Source organism: Halichoerus grypus, chromosome 2 (genome assembly GCF_964656455.1).
Source record: "Halichoerus grypus chromosome 2, mHalGry1.hap1.1, whole genome shotgun sequence".
Taxonomy (NCBI): Eukaryota; Metazoa; Chordata; class Mammalia; order Carnivora; family Phocidae; genus Halichoerus; species Halichoerus grypus.
In genome coordinates this window covers 110,379,219-110,396,349 of record NC_135713.1, presented here as the reverse complement: position 1 = coordinate 110,396,349, position 17,131 = coordinate 110,379,219, and the positions used below count along the sequence as shown (strand labels likewise).

The window sequence follows — 17,131 nt, the reverse complement described above, 5'->3', positions numbered from 1 at the left end:
TTAATTGACTTGCCTGTTTTTCATAGAAGTACTGTGAGCCTAGACTAGAATCCAGGATGCATTTCCTATTCTGTACTCTTTACATAGGTCTCATTTTGGAATGCTGTCAAATGATTAAATATCTCATTTCATGGATTTGAAATTGTTAGGAAATGGAGATATATATGGATTAAGCTGCTGAGAACACTTCTTAGAGATTCTCTGATTGCCCCCTTTCCTCTTAGGTGTAGGTCTGTGTAGTTTACTCCCCTCCCCCCTTCCTTGTAAACCCAGCTGCTCTAATGTTGCCCTCTTGCAGGCTTATTTTTTTTCAGGCCTACTTCAGAGCTTGACTATGTAGAGTTTCTTGCCACCCACCTTTATTTCTTTTTTCTATTTGTTTACTTTCTCACTTGTTTTCATTTTCAAGGGAATTGATAAAAAATTAGCACCTGGGAAGTTAGTTACAAAACAATAAGATTGAGAATAATTTTTGTCTTCATTCAGATGTTAATCTGAGGTTGATTAGGAGTAGCTGTTGGTTGATTAAGATTAACTGTTGGTTTATGTGGTGAAATCCTTACTGCTTTCCAGTTTCCAGAACCTGACCCTTAATCTGGATATAGGTCTTCATGAATGATTTTGAGAATTGGGATTGCCACCTCTAAATCTCAATTATTCTAACCTATTCTAATTTATCCACAGAAAATGGTATTTATTTGAACTCTTAACTAGCAGTACTTGAAATTATTTCTTTAGACCTTACCCAGTGTGGTTTTGACAAATATAGAGCTTTTAGTAGTGACTTCTTAGACCTTCCAGCTTATCCTTTCATGTCTCCAAATCACTATTCGTGGGTTCTCATTTATAATTAACCTCTTATTTTCTGCCAGAGCCCTTTTAATCTTACCCTGAATAAATGGAACAGACTAATTTACTGTGGGGTTCTCTGTTTCAGTGTAATGGAAGTCTTTATTTATTGTTCAAAGGCATGAGGACTTGAAATAAAAAGATATTTTTAGAAGTGGACTTTAGTAGTGTTCTGAGGTGTGTAGAATTTTAGCCCCATCATGTGGTGAAATTTTAAACTGCATGTGGTTGATTATATGTGTCATAGGGCATTGACATTTGAGCTGTTGATTGGGACCCAATAAAAAGTAAATTTTACATAATGTTTTGTATACACATAGTATAACTAAAATAATAGTCATACATCTGTGGTGCACTAATGTTTTCTCTTGTGGTCTTCTGTTTTATTAGAAAATGTAAATTTCTACTGATACTATCATCCTTTAATAGATCCTGAGTTACATTTTGGGTAATAACATTTTTATTACTGAAGCAATACTGAACTGAAATGGTTGTAGATACTGGAAAAGTTTAGATACCTCTTTGTTTTAGATGCTTCTTTTGGTCATCTTACCGTAGGAAGGGTGATAAATCGATCCCTGTAATCAGGTTGAGGTATCCTTTCATAGTATTGTTAGAAGAAGGAAGATTCCTGGGGCACCTGCCTGGCTTATTTGGAAAAGCGTGTAACTCTTGGTCTCGGGGTGGTGAACTTAAGCCCCACGTTGGTTGTGTGGAGCCTACTTAAAAAAGGTGGGGAGAAGGTGGTTGATGACGGATGTGATACTGAAAGAGCAAATATGTGGTACAAAATAGAAAATACAGGAATTTTTATTCTTTTTAAGTACAAAATAATACAGACCTGTTTGATGACATTCCACTACAGTAAATTCATATTCATATTCAATATTCTGTAATTACTTCTCTGGCTAGAGTGTAGCATTAGTGCATTATGGATTCTTTCACGGCAGCATCTAAAAAATAGTCATTAATATTTTACCAAAATTTCTTTGAATTGTGCGTAAACTGTTGGCTTGCGTTGAAAATGTGTATTTAAAGTTGAGGCTAGAGAAGATCAGAAAATTCAGTCAGACTGGTAGTGGAGTTCAATGAAACTTCTTATTTACTATGTAGAGTTTTTGTTAACTGGTGAGTCATACTGCGGGCATCCAAGAAAAAATTGCTAAGTTACTTTTTAAAGGAAACCAGAAAAAGGTTTTAAGTATGTAAAGGGATAAAGACGGTAAAGGGATAGGGAGGGTCTCTTTCTTGCTCATGGTAGTATCTGTTTTTTTGAGTCATTACGTACCAATGATTGTATAAAACAGTTCATGTGAATACCAACAAAAAACATAAGAGGTAAATTCTCTGTTTTCTTTCTCCCATATACAAAGGAGGGAACTGAGGTTGAGAGAGGTAAGTAATGTGCCCCAAAGTGCTGGAGCTAGGATACGAATCCATGTGTGCCTGACTTTAATGTTTATCAAGTTAATAAATTTCTTTTCTCAACTGTTAGGTAGTAGACTAATTTTCAGAAGTGAATATTAGGATGCTTTTATGCAGACACCAGAATGTATTTTTATCCTGGTTTGGATAAAAGAAATTTTTTTCACTTTAGAGATGGCATCTCCAATATCTATCATCACTGCTTACGGATCTAACTTTTCAGTGTCTATGAAATCTTTTATTGAGTGGATCTACATGTTATTTAGTTTACCAGTTAATGGACTGAGCTGCAGGATTGTCTAGGCATCTCTTGAATACATTTGTAGGGTAAATTCTTAGTAGAATCAGTGGATCAGAGGGTTTGTACATTTTGGTAGGTAATGTCTAATAGCTTTCAAAAAGGTTGTATTGGGGTGGTTTAGTCGGTTAAGTGTCCTACTCTTGATTTCAGTTCAGGTTGTGATCTCAGAGTCCTGAGTTCAAGCTTTGTGTTGGGCTACATGCTGGGTGTGGAGCCTACTTTAAAAAAAAAAAAGGTTATACTTATTTATAATCCCATCAGAATTTTATGGGGGGGCTAGTGTTCTCAGTTTTGGCAACACTGGATGTTTTCACATTTTTTAATCTGCAATTAGATGAAAAATGGTAGTTCATTATTTTGCATTTTTAAATTATGGTTGAGTATATTTTGGTGTTAGGGTTTCTTAAGAACTGCTTGTTCATGTAATGTTTCTTAGTGATTTTGTAATAGCTCTTTTCACTTGAGGAATTTTTTTTTTAAGATTTTTATTTGACAGAGAGAGAGAGACAGCGAGAGAGGGAACAGAAGCAGGGGGAGTGGGAGAGGGAGAAGCAGGCTTCTCGCTGAGCAGGGAGCCAGATGCCGGGCTCGATCCCAGAACCCTGGGATCATGACCTGAGCCGAAGGCAGACGCTTAACGACTGAGCCATCCAGGCACCCTTACATTGGGGAATTTGTTTGCCATTGCAGATATATTTGCTTTAGTAATTTGTAATTTGCTTATTTGTTTTGGTAATTCTTTCTTTTTTAAGTTTTTAATTTTTATTCCAGTATAGTGAACATACAGTGTTATATTAGTTTCAGGTGTACAATGTAGTGATTCAGCAGTTCTTTACATGTTTTGATAATTCTTTAAAAAACCTCATTGAAGGTTTTAATGAAACATACAGAGAATGATAGATAATAATTAAATGAGTATTTATTAAACATCAAGATAGTCCTATCTTAACATTCTTCTAGATTAGCTTTTATTGCTTTTGGAAGTAAAGCATTATGTATGCAATTGAGGTCCACTGTCCTCTATTTCTTCACGTCCTTTCTCTTCATTTTTCCCCAGAGGTATTCTCAGCATATGTTCCTATAACTACGTATGTGAATGTCAAATGGTATTGTTATGTATGTTTAAAAAATCTTATCAGTGATTTTCATGTATATGTCTGCATCTTACTTTTACATTCATTGTATCTTTGAGATTTTCTCCCCCCATGTTGGATATCCACAAATTTAGTGTAACCATCTTAAAACTGTGTGGTATCCTGTTTTGTTTATCTATACTACATTTTATTTGTCCATTTAAGTTTAGATTGTTCATAACATAACTTTTGGCTACTCTAGAGAAATACTGCATTGAATATTTTTATGGTATGTCCTTGTACACATGGATAAGAAATTTTAGGCCACTGCTCCTCACACTTGAATGGGTAAGAAAATAACCTGGGGGGCTCCTGGGTGGCTCAGTTGGTTAAGCGTCTGCCTTCAGCTCAGGTCCTGATCCCAGGGTCTTGGGATCGAGTTCCGCATCGGGCTCCCTGCTCCAAGGTGGGGAGCCTGCTTCTCCCTCTGCCTTTCTCTCTCTCTCTCTCTCTCTCTCTCTTTGTCTCTCATGAATAAATAAATAAAATCTTAAAAATAAATAACCTGGGTATTTTGTTAAAATGCAGATTCTCATTTCAGTAGTTCTTCGACGGGGCCTGAATTATAACAGTCTTCAAAGTGATGTTGATTCTGCTTGTTTGTAGACCACCACAGTTTGAATAGAAGGCTTCAGTGTAGATTTAGAAAAAAATTGCTGGGACTTGGTTAGATATTGCCAAATTCCTCTTCTGCATGGTGTACTGAGCATAGCTATTCTCTTTACTTTAAATGCTTGTCAGACTTTGTTAGATTATCACAGTTTTTTGCCATTCTTTGTCATAAACTGCATTTTCAGTCTTTCTTGGACGTGGAGTTACATTTCTGTGAAACACCTCTTAGCATTCTTCGTTACTTCTTTTGGGTTCCTTTTCATATTAGTTTAGGACAACATACATCTGTACATGTGTATGTATATGTATTACATATATGTATGCACATGTCATTTTTAACATTTTTAAAGTTACAGTGTTTTTCAGTCTTGCATATATATTTTATTGGGTGTATTCAAGTACTTTGTAGTACTTGTTGGCTATTTTAAATTATATTTATTTAATTTATTTTTTATTAAGTAAACTCTATGTCCTGCATGGGGCTTAAGCTCCACCAGGTGCCCCTAAATGATATTTTAGTTTTTATTTTATTTTATTTTACTTTTTAAAGATTTTATTTATTTATTCATAAGAGACAGAGAGAGAGGCAGAGGGAGAAGCAGGCTCCTCGCTGAGCAGGGAGCCCAATGCGGGACTCGATCCCAGGGCCCCGGGATTATGACCTGAGCCGAAGGCAGACGCCTAACAATCTGAGCCACCCAGACGCCCCCTAAATGATATTTTAAAAAGCTTTATTATTGGGGTGTGTGGCTGGCTCAGTTGGTAGAGCATGGAACTCTAAATCTTGGCTTGTGAGTTCAGGCCCACATTGGGCATAGAGTTTACTTAAAAAAAAGAATAAAAACCTTTATTGTTAAGTCTTTGCTACAGATATATTACATCTTGTGTTAGTGTTGTATCTAGCAGCTGTAGTTGTTACTCTTTGTTATATTTTGTTTTTTTTAAATATGGGCAATCATACATTCACAAATAATAAGTTTCCTATCTACCTTTTTAGCCTTATTACTTGTATTTCTTATTCTTATGTTATTGTGTATATGTCAATCTGTGAAGGGTCTGGGTTTTATCCTGCTAGCAAGCTCACATAGATGCTGGCAGGAGACATGAGACTCCTGGATCAAGGGCCAAGAACTTTATTAGTAGAATGACAAGCAGAATAAGCATGATGTCGGCACTGGTTGTTCATGCCCCCTTAAACCTTTGGTAGTTGACCATGGATGGGTCCAGGTGGATGCTACCCTTGGTGCTGAGTGGGGGAGTCTACTGCATTTATAATAAGCTTTTTGTCCCAGAGAAGGATGCTACCTGTCATCTCTCAAATGATGCTCACTGCAGACATAAACTTGAGAAATGGGCCATACAAAGAGCAGTGAAGGCCTTGCATTCTTGCATTCTTGGCATAGAAGAAGAATGAAAGGAAGTGCTCAGGGCCCCTGATGGGTTTCCTGTCCCAACAATCAACCCATCAGCTCTACATGTTCTTGGCCAAACTTGAATTTTCATATGATTATACCACTCTGTCAGCCACTTTGATTATTCTAAGCAAGGCTAAAACCAAATTCATTTAATTGTTTTATACAGCATTTAAATAAGGCTTCTGTTAACATCCTGAACAGCAGGGTAAGACCAGGATCTAGCTGGTTGTGAGCAAATCCTAGAGAGGACAGGTAGGTGATTTTTTTTTTTTTTCCCCCCAGCCAGCCAGTATGTGGTCTGAGGCTTCTCTGTTACCCATTGAAATCCACTCAGGAGAGTTTAAACTGACCTGATTTTTGGTGTCCTTAACCTACTATTATAAGGACAATAGATGGGCCAGAAAACAACTCTCATCCTTCATTGAAGCTAGCCTGTGGCTTATTTTCCCTCACATAAAGACATTCCACCTGAAGGGGCACAGATCACTTTAGTTAAGGATTTGTTGTTAAACATGATTTGGATTAATATTACATTAGTTTGGTTAAGAATCATGGACACTGTCACCATTACTTGCAGCATCATTTGCCATATATGGCATAACCTCAGACCAGTCAGGTGTTCGGAGAATCATGAATTTTTATCAGTCAGTTGGGTTTTTTTTTTTTTTTTTGGTGGTGGTGGTTGTTTGTTGCTGCTTTTTTTTTTAAGATTTTTGTTTATTTAATTGCCAGAGAGTACAAGCAGGGGGAGTGGCAGGCAGAGGCAGAGAGAGAGGGAGACGCAGGCTCTCCACTGAGCATGGAGGCTGATGCGGGCTTGATCCCAGGACCCTGGGATCATAACCTGAACCGAAGGCAGACGCTTCACCGACTGAGCCACCCAGGCACCCCCAGGTTGTGCTGGTTTAAGTGTTTTTACACATTCACATTCAGGAACTGCTCTTGACATCAAGCACAGGAGAATAGTTAGGGAGTGTTTATGGTCACATGAGTGTTTCTGATTTCAGAGTATATGAGGATGACACATCTAGCAGTGATCAGTGTTTTCTCCAGCTTCTGTATGATTCAGGCAGTGGTGCTGGTTCTAGGAGATAGAGCATTAATTTTTCTTCCTTCCTGCACCTTCTGGAGTCAAAGATGTTCCCTCTACAGATGCTAGGGTTTTTTCTTTCTATACCCATGAAATTGGTGTGTCTTATTTGGATAGCTGACGTTGCTCAAAGAAAAATTCCCTACTTGCACCCAGATTTTTTATCTGGAAGAGTTGGATGTAAGTGGGTTAAGGACATTTTTACATAATTGCAGAGACCCATTATAATGCTCACCCTAGTCCACATTGGACACTGTACTGAGTACTTGGTGAGAAGTATACTGAAGGAAATGGTCACTATTTTCAGATATAGGATCATGTCGCACCAAAAAGAGAAGCCAGGTGGCCAAACCAGATTGTTTGAATTCATTAGGTTTCTTTTTGACCAGACCATTACCTTGAGAGGTAGCTTGACCTGCAGTTTCTCTTAGGGGAAAGAAGCATCAAGTGAAGAGATAATCAGGGCAAAATCCTGGTATTTTAAAAATAAGTCTGTATATTGGGGCGCCTGGGTGGCTCAGTCATTGGGCGACCGCCTTCGGCTCAGGTCATGATCCCAGGGTCCTGGGATCGAGCCCCGCATTGGGCTCCCTGCTCAGCGGGAACCCTGCTTCTCCCTCTCCCACTCCCCCTGCTTCTGCTCCCTCTCTCACTGTGTCTCTCTGTCAAAGAAATAATAAATCCTTAAAAAAAGAAATAGGTCTGTATAATTTCCTAACTCTTTTTTTTTTAATCCTAATTACTACCTAGGAAGTGGCTAGGAAGAGATGATCTCTTTTTGGGTGTGCTGCATTCATTGACCAAAGTGTCTCATTAAAGTGTGTGAAGAGTTGAGGAATGTAGTTGCAGATTGTTCTGAGTTGAATTTTGAGGAGACCATTTCTGTTGTTTGATAGACTGGATGCCTGTGGATAGTAGGGTGTGTATAATGTCTTGAATGTACTACTTGAATATTGACCCATTGCAGGTTGACCTTCATGACAAAAGATGCACTAATACTGGAATATTGATAGTCCAAAAAAATGACATGGATTAATTTCAAGGGTCACAATCGTGTGACCAGAGTTAGCCAGTGAGATCGCAACAGTAACACTGTAACCTGAAAAAATTTGAACAGTGATGAAACACTATTGATAGCTCCAAGAAGTGATCACAGGTTTGATGTGTAATGTGTAATATGGCCTCCTTCACAGTGGGACAAATGGACCAACTTTTGGCAGGCTCACAGGTTAGCATGCAGAAGGGGCTTCTGCATCAGAAAGAAAAAGTGGTCTCTTTTCTGACCAGTATGGTAGTGGACAATTACATGTCTGGTGTGATGATGGATCTAGGTAGCGTGCTACAGACTTCAGCAGTATTCTGATTTTAGTTGTTCTTTATGCCAGCATATCTTACTGTAAGCCTCTGAGTGATTCAGATTGTCTCATCAGCAGTAGCAGCTTCACAGTTTATAACCCCAAAGAATTACCTTTAATATGCTAGTCTCTAGTTTTTCAGGTGATCTGCCAGATGACTAGGACATTGGCAACAGTCCAAGAGGCAGAAAAACATAAAATGTCTAGTCCTTAAGACTTAAGTCCAGTGTTGTAGTTTTCATTTTAGCCCATTGTGCCGAATGATACTTAGCCACTTGGTCTTCCAGAGTTGTTGGGGTGGATGGCTGCTGCCACCCAGTGGACACTGTCCTCTTTTAACGGAGTTGAATCAGCAGTGAACCAGACCTAGGCATTCAGGGGACTATGATTTGAGAGCCTTATTGAACCAGGAGCTTGTTATGGTGTCAGGGAGGGGAATAAGGTTTACCCCAGAGGGTAGTTGCCACTTTGTGCAAAACAGATGTCCCAGTGGCCAGGTCAGCTGCATGCTCAAATACTTTGCATTTGATCAGGAGCCCTAATGGGCCCCCTTTCCTGGTTCACTTTCATTTAAGAGCTCAGCAATACGGCAAGAGCCATATACCCTTTAAAAAGGGGGTGTACATGGCAGGCACATGGCACTGCTGTACTGGGAAATAGCCTCTGAGTATTCCACTACCCATCAAATTTTCTAACTATCTCTCTTTTTTTCTTTCTTTCCTTCTGGGAGCCTATAGTGTTTTTTGCTAGACTACCTGGAAGGTCCGGGACAGGAATCATCTGTCATCCTGTGGTATTCCCTGAATGGAAGAATCTTGAGCATTTTCAGTAACAATTAGTACCAAGTTAAAACACAACAAACAATAGTACATTAAATTGCTCTAAAAGCCTCACCTGCAAGATCACTTTAATTTTTCTTTCCTACTGCTGAATTTTCCTCAAACTTCAAAATCAGTCAAATTGGGTCTTTGGGGCACCTTTTCTCACTACAGTGGCACAGACTAAGAAGTTTTGTACATGCACTTAAGGGTTACAATCCAAGCTTTTGGGAGATTACATGATTTCTTCATCTGTGAAAGTGGGAAAGTACACGGTGGAGGAGAAGATAACTCTTTTGGGGATTGCATGTGTGGCTTGTAGGCTTACTGATTCTCTTCTGATTTCCTCAACCCAGGGTTGATGTTGCTTCTTCTCCTGTGTACCTTCTGGCTTCAGCAGACTCACAGGATGGGGCGTTTCCTGCCCCCATGCACCGCACTGACATGTCTTTTCCCACATTCCTCAGTATTTTCACCCACCCCTATGCTTAGTACTGTCTCACTCCTCATGGGAGTGGGTAGATGGTGACTTGCGCATGTGTGTCTAGCAGAGCTATAAAAGTTTGTCCCTTTCCTTAAATAACAGTATACTTGACATTCTCATAAAGGCTGCTGAGGTTGATGTAGTAGGGAAGGGAGGGATCAGGAGGTACAGAGGGCACAGAACACTTCCACTCCAGGAAGTGAGGTTCTGCATTTATTTTGTTTCCAAGTAGGCCGTAGCCTTAACAAATTTTCTTCTAATGACTTTTTAATCTTTCTAAAACTGTATCCTCATTGCTGACCTCTATTTCATCTTTGGAGTTGTCTTGGTTCAGCAGCCACAGCAGTGTCTGCCTTTCAGGTGGGACCCCATTGTCATAATAAAAAATCCCATCGTTCTACTTGGGAGAGTTACCAAACCTAAAGCACTGTTTGGACACCTGGTTTCAATTCTACTCTTTGCCAGTTGACTGCTAAACATTGAGGGACCTTTACTTCCACCTGTCACTTGGATGATGGCAGTTGCTGCCAGAATCTTGAGAGTCTTCACTTTATGCCCTAATGTGGCCTAGAGACCCTTGTATTTATTTTTTCTAGAAAATTTAAGCTCTGTTAGCATTACATCCTCACCACCCAAACTGTTAGCAGTCCGTGAATGGTTTGCGTTTTTACCCTGCTTGGAAGCCTACCATGGTGACCTGTTACTACTGTTGCATGGATGCTGTCTGAAGATATGAGAATATCAAGGGGACTTATCTTGGCACAATAAGCAGCATGAGGATGAGGCTGCTCCGGAGAGCAGCACCAGTAAGTCCCACAGTGACAATGTGGAGGGGCCCAGTGGATGACATGGGTATGTGCAGTGGGTTTACATTGCAACTGAGAGACTCTGCTCCTTGTCCTGGAGGTGGTTGTAAGATAAGTCCAGCCCAGAGAAATGGTCAGGGCATTTTAAGAAAAGGTTTGAAGTTTTGATTATGATCTTATGAGATTAATGGGTTAATACTGGGAAAGAACAGCAACGTTTATAAACAGTTGTGACTTTCATGATTTTTATAGATTCCTAATTTTTATTTATTTTTATTTTTTTATTTTTTTTAAGATTTTATTTATTTGTCAGAGAGAGAGAGAGCACAAGCAGAGGGAGAAGCAGGCTTCTCGCCGAGCAGGGACCCCAACATGGGACTCGATCCCAGGACCCTGGGATCATGACCTGAGCCGAAGGCAGATGGTTAACCGACCGAGCCACCCAGGCGTCCCTATAGATTCCTAATTTTTAAAAATAGTTTTTGGTTTTTTTTTTTTTTTTTAAAGATTTTATTTAGGGGCACTTGGGTGGCTCAGTTGGTTAAGCGTCTGCCTTCGGCTCAGGTCATGATTCCGGGGTCCTGGGATCAAGCCCTGCGTGGTCGGGCTCCCTGCTCATCAGGGAGCCTGCTTCTCCCTCTCCCTCTCCCTCTGCCTGCTATTCCCGCAGCTGGTGTGTGCGTGCACACACACACACACACACACACACACACTGTCTCTCTCTTTGACAAATACATACATAAAATCTTAAAAAAAAAAAATAAAGATTTTATTTATTGAGAGGGAGTGAGTGAGCACGAGCAGGGGGCCTGGGGAGAGGCAGAGGGAGAAGCAGACACCCTGCTGAGCAGGGAGCTTGATCCCAGGACCCTGAGATCATGACCTGAGCCGGAGGCAGACACTTAACCGACCAAGCCACCCAGGCGCCCCTAAAAATAGTTCTTGTACATTTTTTTTTTTTAAGATTTTATTCATAAGTAATCCCCCCACCCAACGTGGGGCTTGAGCTCAAAACACTGAGATCAAGAGTCGCATGCTCCACTGACTGAGCCAGCTAGGTGCCTCTCTATATATTATTTAGATAATTTTTAAAAAACATTTGTTTTGGGGAAGAATTCGGAAATAAATCTGAAGAACTTAGAATTTTAGCTTCATTTGCCATAACTTTTCTGATACTAAAGAAAACCTTGAGCTATTTTAAATCAAGTAATGTATGATACGGAGTTTTACATTTTGTCATGTAAGAGGAAGTACACTATGTTTTGCCTTGTTTCCCTTATGGTGGCATTTTACTTTTAAAGTTTTTGGGTAAGTAGATGTCGTTAAGCTATTTCAGAATGATTTCTATTAGACAAAATAGACCAACAGCGGAATCTATCTTACTAAGTTACCAGTTATTAAATACACTGAAAGTAACTACAGAATGTTCTTAACCATTTAGAATCTTGGAAATAAGTTAAGCCAGGTTTTATATGTATGTTTACCTATGGGCTTATTTTGTTTCAGTCGTCAATAAATTTTGAGAAGCATTCTGAAAACTTTTCATGGACAGAAAATCGTTATGATGTGAATCGTCGACGACACAACTCCTCAGATGGCTTTGATTCTGGTATTGGACGTCCTAATGGAGGTAAAATTTGCTAAGAAATAAAACTTAAGGATAATTTTCTTCATGCTTTTAAGAATGTTGACAGTGATTAGCATTTAAGCATAACCATCTTTGAGTTTATAATACTTTACCATTATCAAATAAAGGTAATTTTGGAAGGAAAGAAAAAAATGGATGGCGGATGCATGGAAGAAATGGTACTGAAAACATAAATCATCGAGGGGGATACCATGGTGGAAGTTCCCGTTCTCGTAGCAGTATTTTCCATTCTGGAAAAAGCCAAGGACTACATGAAAACAGCATACCTGACAATGAAACGGGGAGGAAAGAAGACAAGAGAGAACGCAAACAGTTTGAGGCTGAGGATTTTGTAAGTTTCTTGTAGTTTAAATACAAACGAGGTTTCCGCAAGTGCCATTTTAATGTCAAGGCTTTCTCATGAGATTTTACCAGTATGATTCATTTTCTATAGAAATCACACCAGACAGGTTCAATTATTTTTTTATTTTTAGATTTTTATTTTTTATAGATTTATTTTAGAGAGAGAGTGGGTGCGTGCACGTGTGAGTGGGAGCAGGGGGAAGGGCAGAGGAAGAGGGGGAGAGAATCTCAAGAGGATTCCTTGCCGACTATGGAGCCTGACACAGGGCTCGATCTCATGACCCTGGGATAAATTACCTGAGCTGAAATCAAGAGTCAGATACTCAGCTGACTGAGCCCCCTAGCCCACCCCCCCATCAGGTTCAATTATTTTTAATCCTTCCTTTTGTGAGGCTCTTTGTTTATATAATTCTCCCTTCCCAATTCCCCTCCCTCCTCCTACTTACTCCTGTGTCTTACGATATGATCTTTTATTTATTTGAGAGAGATAGTGACCGAGATAGCAAGAGAGATCACAAGCAGGAAGGAGAGGGAGAAGCAGGCTCCCGCTGAGCAGGGAGCCTGAAGTGGGGCTTGATCCCAGGACCCTGGCAACATGACTTGAGCCAAAGGCAGACACTTAACCGACTGAGCCACCCAGGCACCCATGATACAATCTTTTAAAAACTTTCATCTCTAAAAAGCTTTTAAGCTTTTGGAAAGAATATTTTACCAGTATGTCTTGTTTAGACTGTGTCTTCTAAATAACATTTGATTATTCATATATTACTCTTAAGCTAATTCCAGGATAATTCTCCTGTCTTTCAAGTACTTTATTCAAAAGTTTAGGGGCGCCTGGGTGGCTCAGTCGGTTAAGCGACTGCCTTCGGCTCAGGTCATGATCCCAGGGTCCTGGGATCGAGCCCCGCATCGGGCTCCCTGCTCCGCGGGAAGCCTGCTTCTCCCTCTCCCACTCCGCCTGCTTGTGTTCCCTCTCTCGCTGTGTCTCTCTCTGTCAAATAAATAAATAAAATCTTTAAAAGGAAAAAAAAAAGTATGAACTAATCAGAAAGAATTTTCTTAATTTTTCCTTATTCTTAAATCTCACTGTGTGGCTGTCTAAACACTGTGCTTCTCCATTTGCATAAAAAATTGATCTAGTGTACAATCTTATTTAGTATTTTTTGTGATTCATCCCTGGTAATTTATCTTTCTGTATATGCTCATTTTTCATTCCGTATCTTTTTGAGTGGCTGTATGAGTTTAGCTGTCGATACGTGGAACAAGATACCAAGGTGCTTACTCTCACTGAGTTTCTATTCTATTAGATGCATTCATGACATGAAAAAGTAATTAGTATTTTGCAGAGAATTTAGACAAGAAGTGACTGAGTGGCTACTTTGGGAGGTCAGGAGAGGTTTCTCTAGGGAAGTGACATTTAACCTGGGACCTACTTGGTAAGGCGTGATCTTTGTTAAAACTGGAAGGAAGAGGGGAAGAATTAGTGTGAAGGCCTAACTAAGGTTGGGAGCGCTGAGCAGGGAGCCCGATGTGGGGCTCGATCTCAGGACCCTGGGATCATGACCCAAGCTGAAGGCAGATGCTTAACCAACTGAGCCACCCAGGTACCCTGAGGATAATAATATTTAAAGATTATTTCTTTGTTTTCCTTCTGGAAGTGAGAATAGATAGTAACTATTTGGATGGTTAGCAGAATAAGCTGAAAGTAAGGTTTATGAATAATCGTTTTTTTTTTTTTTAAGATTTTACTTATTTGACAGAGTGAGAGAGGGAACATAAGCAGAGGGAGTGGGAGAGGGAGAAGCAGGCTTCCTACTGTGCCGGGAGCCCGATATGGGGCTCTATCCCAGGACCCTGGGATCCTGACCTGAGCTGAAGGCAGATGCTAAACTGACTGAGCCACCCAGGCGCCCCAGTATGCTTCTTTTTTTTTTTTTTTTTAATTTATGTGAGAGAGCGTGCCAAGTGTGCATCGGAAGGAGGGGTGGTAGGGGTTGGTAGAGGGGGAGAGAATCTCAAGCAGACTGCCCACTGAGTGCCAAGGCCCACATGGGGCTCTTTCCCAGGACCCATGAGATCATGACCTAAGCCGAAACTGAGTCGGATGCTCAACCAACTGAGCTGCCCAGGTGCCCCTTCGTTATGGTTTTGAGATTACTTTTAAAAAGGTTTACTTATTTTTTTTTTAAGATTTTATTTATTTATTTGACAGAGCGCGCACATGGGCAGGGAGCCTGACATAGGGCTGGATCCCAGGATCCTGGGATCATGACCTGGGAGCCCAAGGCAGATGTTTAACCAAAAGCCGAAACTGAGTCAGATGCTCAACCAACTGAGCTACCCAGGCGCCCCTAAAAGGTTTATTTTTAAAATATGTGGGCAGTGTGAACATTTGTTTTATTCTTTTTATTCCAATTTCTTTCAGCCGTCTTTAAATCCTGAATATGAGAGAGAACCAAATCAGAATAAATCTTTAGCTGCAGGTGTATGGGGTAAGTAATTTTTAATCTATCTTTGAGGGGTATAAAATGTTTGTAGGTTTCACTTTTTTGTGTTTTTAAAAATAAATAGGCTAGAATTAAACTTACTCTTCTAAATATGGTTTTGAGTGCTCAGCTACATAAAAAGGTAGCACTTATCTTTTAAAAACAAGATATTGGGGATAGAAAGAGTTTGATTTGAAAGACTTGATTTGTGCGTATTAGTACCATTAAGTATACTCATGAGTTCAGTTTTTTTTTTTAAGGATTATAAGTTAATGTAATGAATCATGTCATTTCAAGAGCAGCCTGATAATCTAAGGAAACAAAAAACTTAGTTTAAATTAATTTTTAGTTTTTCACAGTTGAAAACTTACTTAACTGGAAAGATAAGTACTTCTAATCATCCTGTGACATAAAATTAATCTTTTTACTTACAAAAATGGTTATACATAGAGAGTATTAAATAATTGTATAAATTTGCCTGTGGAACTAATCTATGTTTGAAATTATTTGCCTTTTTGATTGTCAAAACTTAATGACATTTTTTGGGTAATGACTCCCTTTTCATTAAAACTGCTGAGTTTAATTTGATAGCATCTTACAGAAGATTAAACTGCACTCATAGTACAAATCAGACAGCTTTTTATAGATTCAAGTGAAGTTTAAAATAATGGAAAAATTTTAATATGAAGATTTGATATCTGAAAAATTATTTGATGCCAAATTCAAAGGTGATGAATCCACTTTGGAACTTCTACACATGTTCTTTTGTATTTTCCTATTGAAAATTATCAACTTACCAAAACAAAAGGATTGTGGCTTGTGACAGCATACTAGTCTTAATGACAAAGGCATTATTTTAAACTTTGCCACTTCCTCTGCTGTTCTTTATTGTATTTATGGGGTGATACTCTGGGGAATTACCTTGTTTTCTTTTAATCTCCCGATTTATTTAAGGGCTTTTTGAGGGTGGGGGTGGGGGTGGTCAGACACTTTTGTTAGAACCATGTGAATGGCATTGTTTTTTCTGTATTGCAAATTAGTATTTCTACCACTCTCCCCAGGCCTACACGCCCAGACACACACATACCCAACCAAAAAAATCTCCCAAGCTCCTCTCTTAGGTATGTTTCCTTATTATTCAGTTTTTCTGGGAACAGCTGATTGCTTAAGAATATAGAACCACCTGGAAGGTGTTAAATAGAATCTCTAAGAAATTAGGAATAATTTGGATTTGATTAGAATGAAAGTAAATAAAAAATCAATGTCAGTGAGCATTTGTCATATAAAACTACCTATAGATACTATTGGTACTGATCCTTGCTTAATTTAATAATTTTAGAAATGATTTAAAGGCAAATACATCTTTGAAAATATTGAGAATAAAATGTATTAATATAAAGATTTTGGTTCTGCTGTTTCAGGGTTGGTCTAAGGATTTTGAGCACTAGTTGAAAAGATGTTTAAAAGGAAGATGTACTCTTTACTGTGCCTTAGGTAAACTAAGAAGTGTGTCTGCATTAGAAAAAAGAAAATGGTTAATTGTGGCTTGATTAACTGTTAAATTCCCAGTACTTCCCATAGGAATACAATGAAGTTTTCATTGTATTACACTTCACTATTCCTTTCTCACTTCCCCCCTGGGTTCCCAAATACTGTTTTCCCCATTGCAACATTTAAAATAGCAATGTTCCTGAGGAAGACATGAGAGAATTTTAGGAAAGACTTCAGTAGAACTTTTCTAGTGCTACTTCCTTCCAGGTAAGTAAAAATTTAATAACAGAAATGTAATAAGTATTAAAAAAACAAACAAACCAGTTTGTCCCTGAAACTGTCCTTTTGTAGATCAGAAATTGCAAGAGTCTAAGCAATAATATCCCAGCTAAAAAAAAAAGTATCTGAGGGAAAGTAGTTAACCTGCTTAAAATACAGTTACATAAGTTTAATTTTACTTAGAACTTAATTAGCTTTTTTGGAAACACCTTCATGTAGCTTTTATCTGTGACTTCTTTATTATTTTGATCTTAATTAGGATCACCGTTGTTGAGTGCCTAAGATTAATGCTTACTAAAATTATCTCTATGTCCTTAATAATTTAAAACTAAAAAAGGTACTTGAGTGTGCCTGTGACAATTTAAAAATATTAAGTTGTGTGACTGATTTATTTGGGAGGTGAGAAAGAGAAAAAATGATGTGTATGTGTTTGTATGCTATTTGAGACACATTAATGACTGTTGATTTGTGTGTTTTCAGAAGTCCTACTGGCTATTTTTGTGTTGATGATTATGTCAGCAATATATTACTGGCAGAAGCTAACATTTAGTACTTAAGATACTAAATAATGAAAAATTTCATTCGCTAGTAATTAAC

At 38.8% G+C, this 17,131-nt stretch overlaps 1 protein-coding gene across 3 annotated transcripts in view; it reads left to right on the top strand.

Annotated features, from left to right (window-relative positions):
• The window catches only part of GPBP1 (GC-rich promoter binding protein 1), a 69,943-nt gene that overhangs the window by 31,059 nt on the left and 21,753 nt on the right, over positions 1–17,131 (top strand). For 2 of the 3 annotated variants that reach the window (XM_036065667.2, XM_078067310.1), the window contains 4 exons: positions 11,795–11,918; positions 12,044–12,267; positions 14,704–14,770; positions 15,826–15,885. In XM_036065667.2, coding sequence (XP_035921560.1) covers positions 11,795–11,918; positions 12,044–12,267; positions 14,704–14,770; positions 15,826–15,885 — 475 coding nt within the window. The remainder of the gene's footprint in view (positions 1–11,794; positions 11,919–12,043; positions 12,268–14,703; positions 14,771–15,825; positions 15,886–17,131) is intronic. The other variant, XM_036065668.2, reaches the window with a different exon arrangement.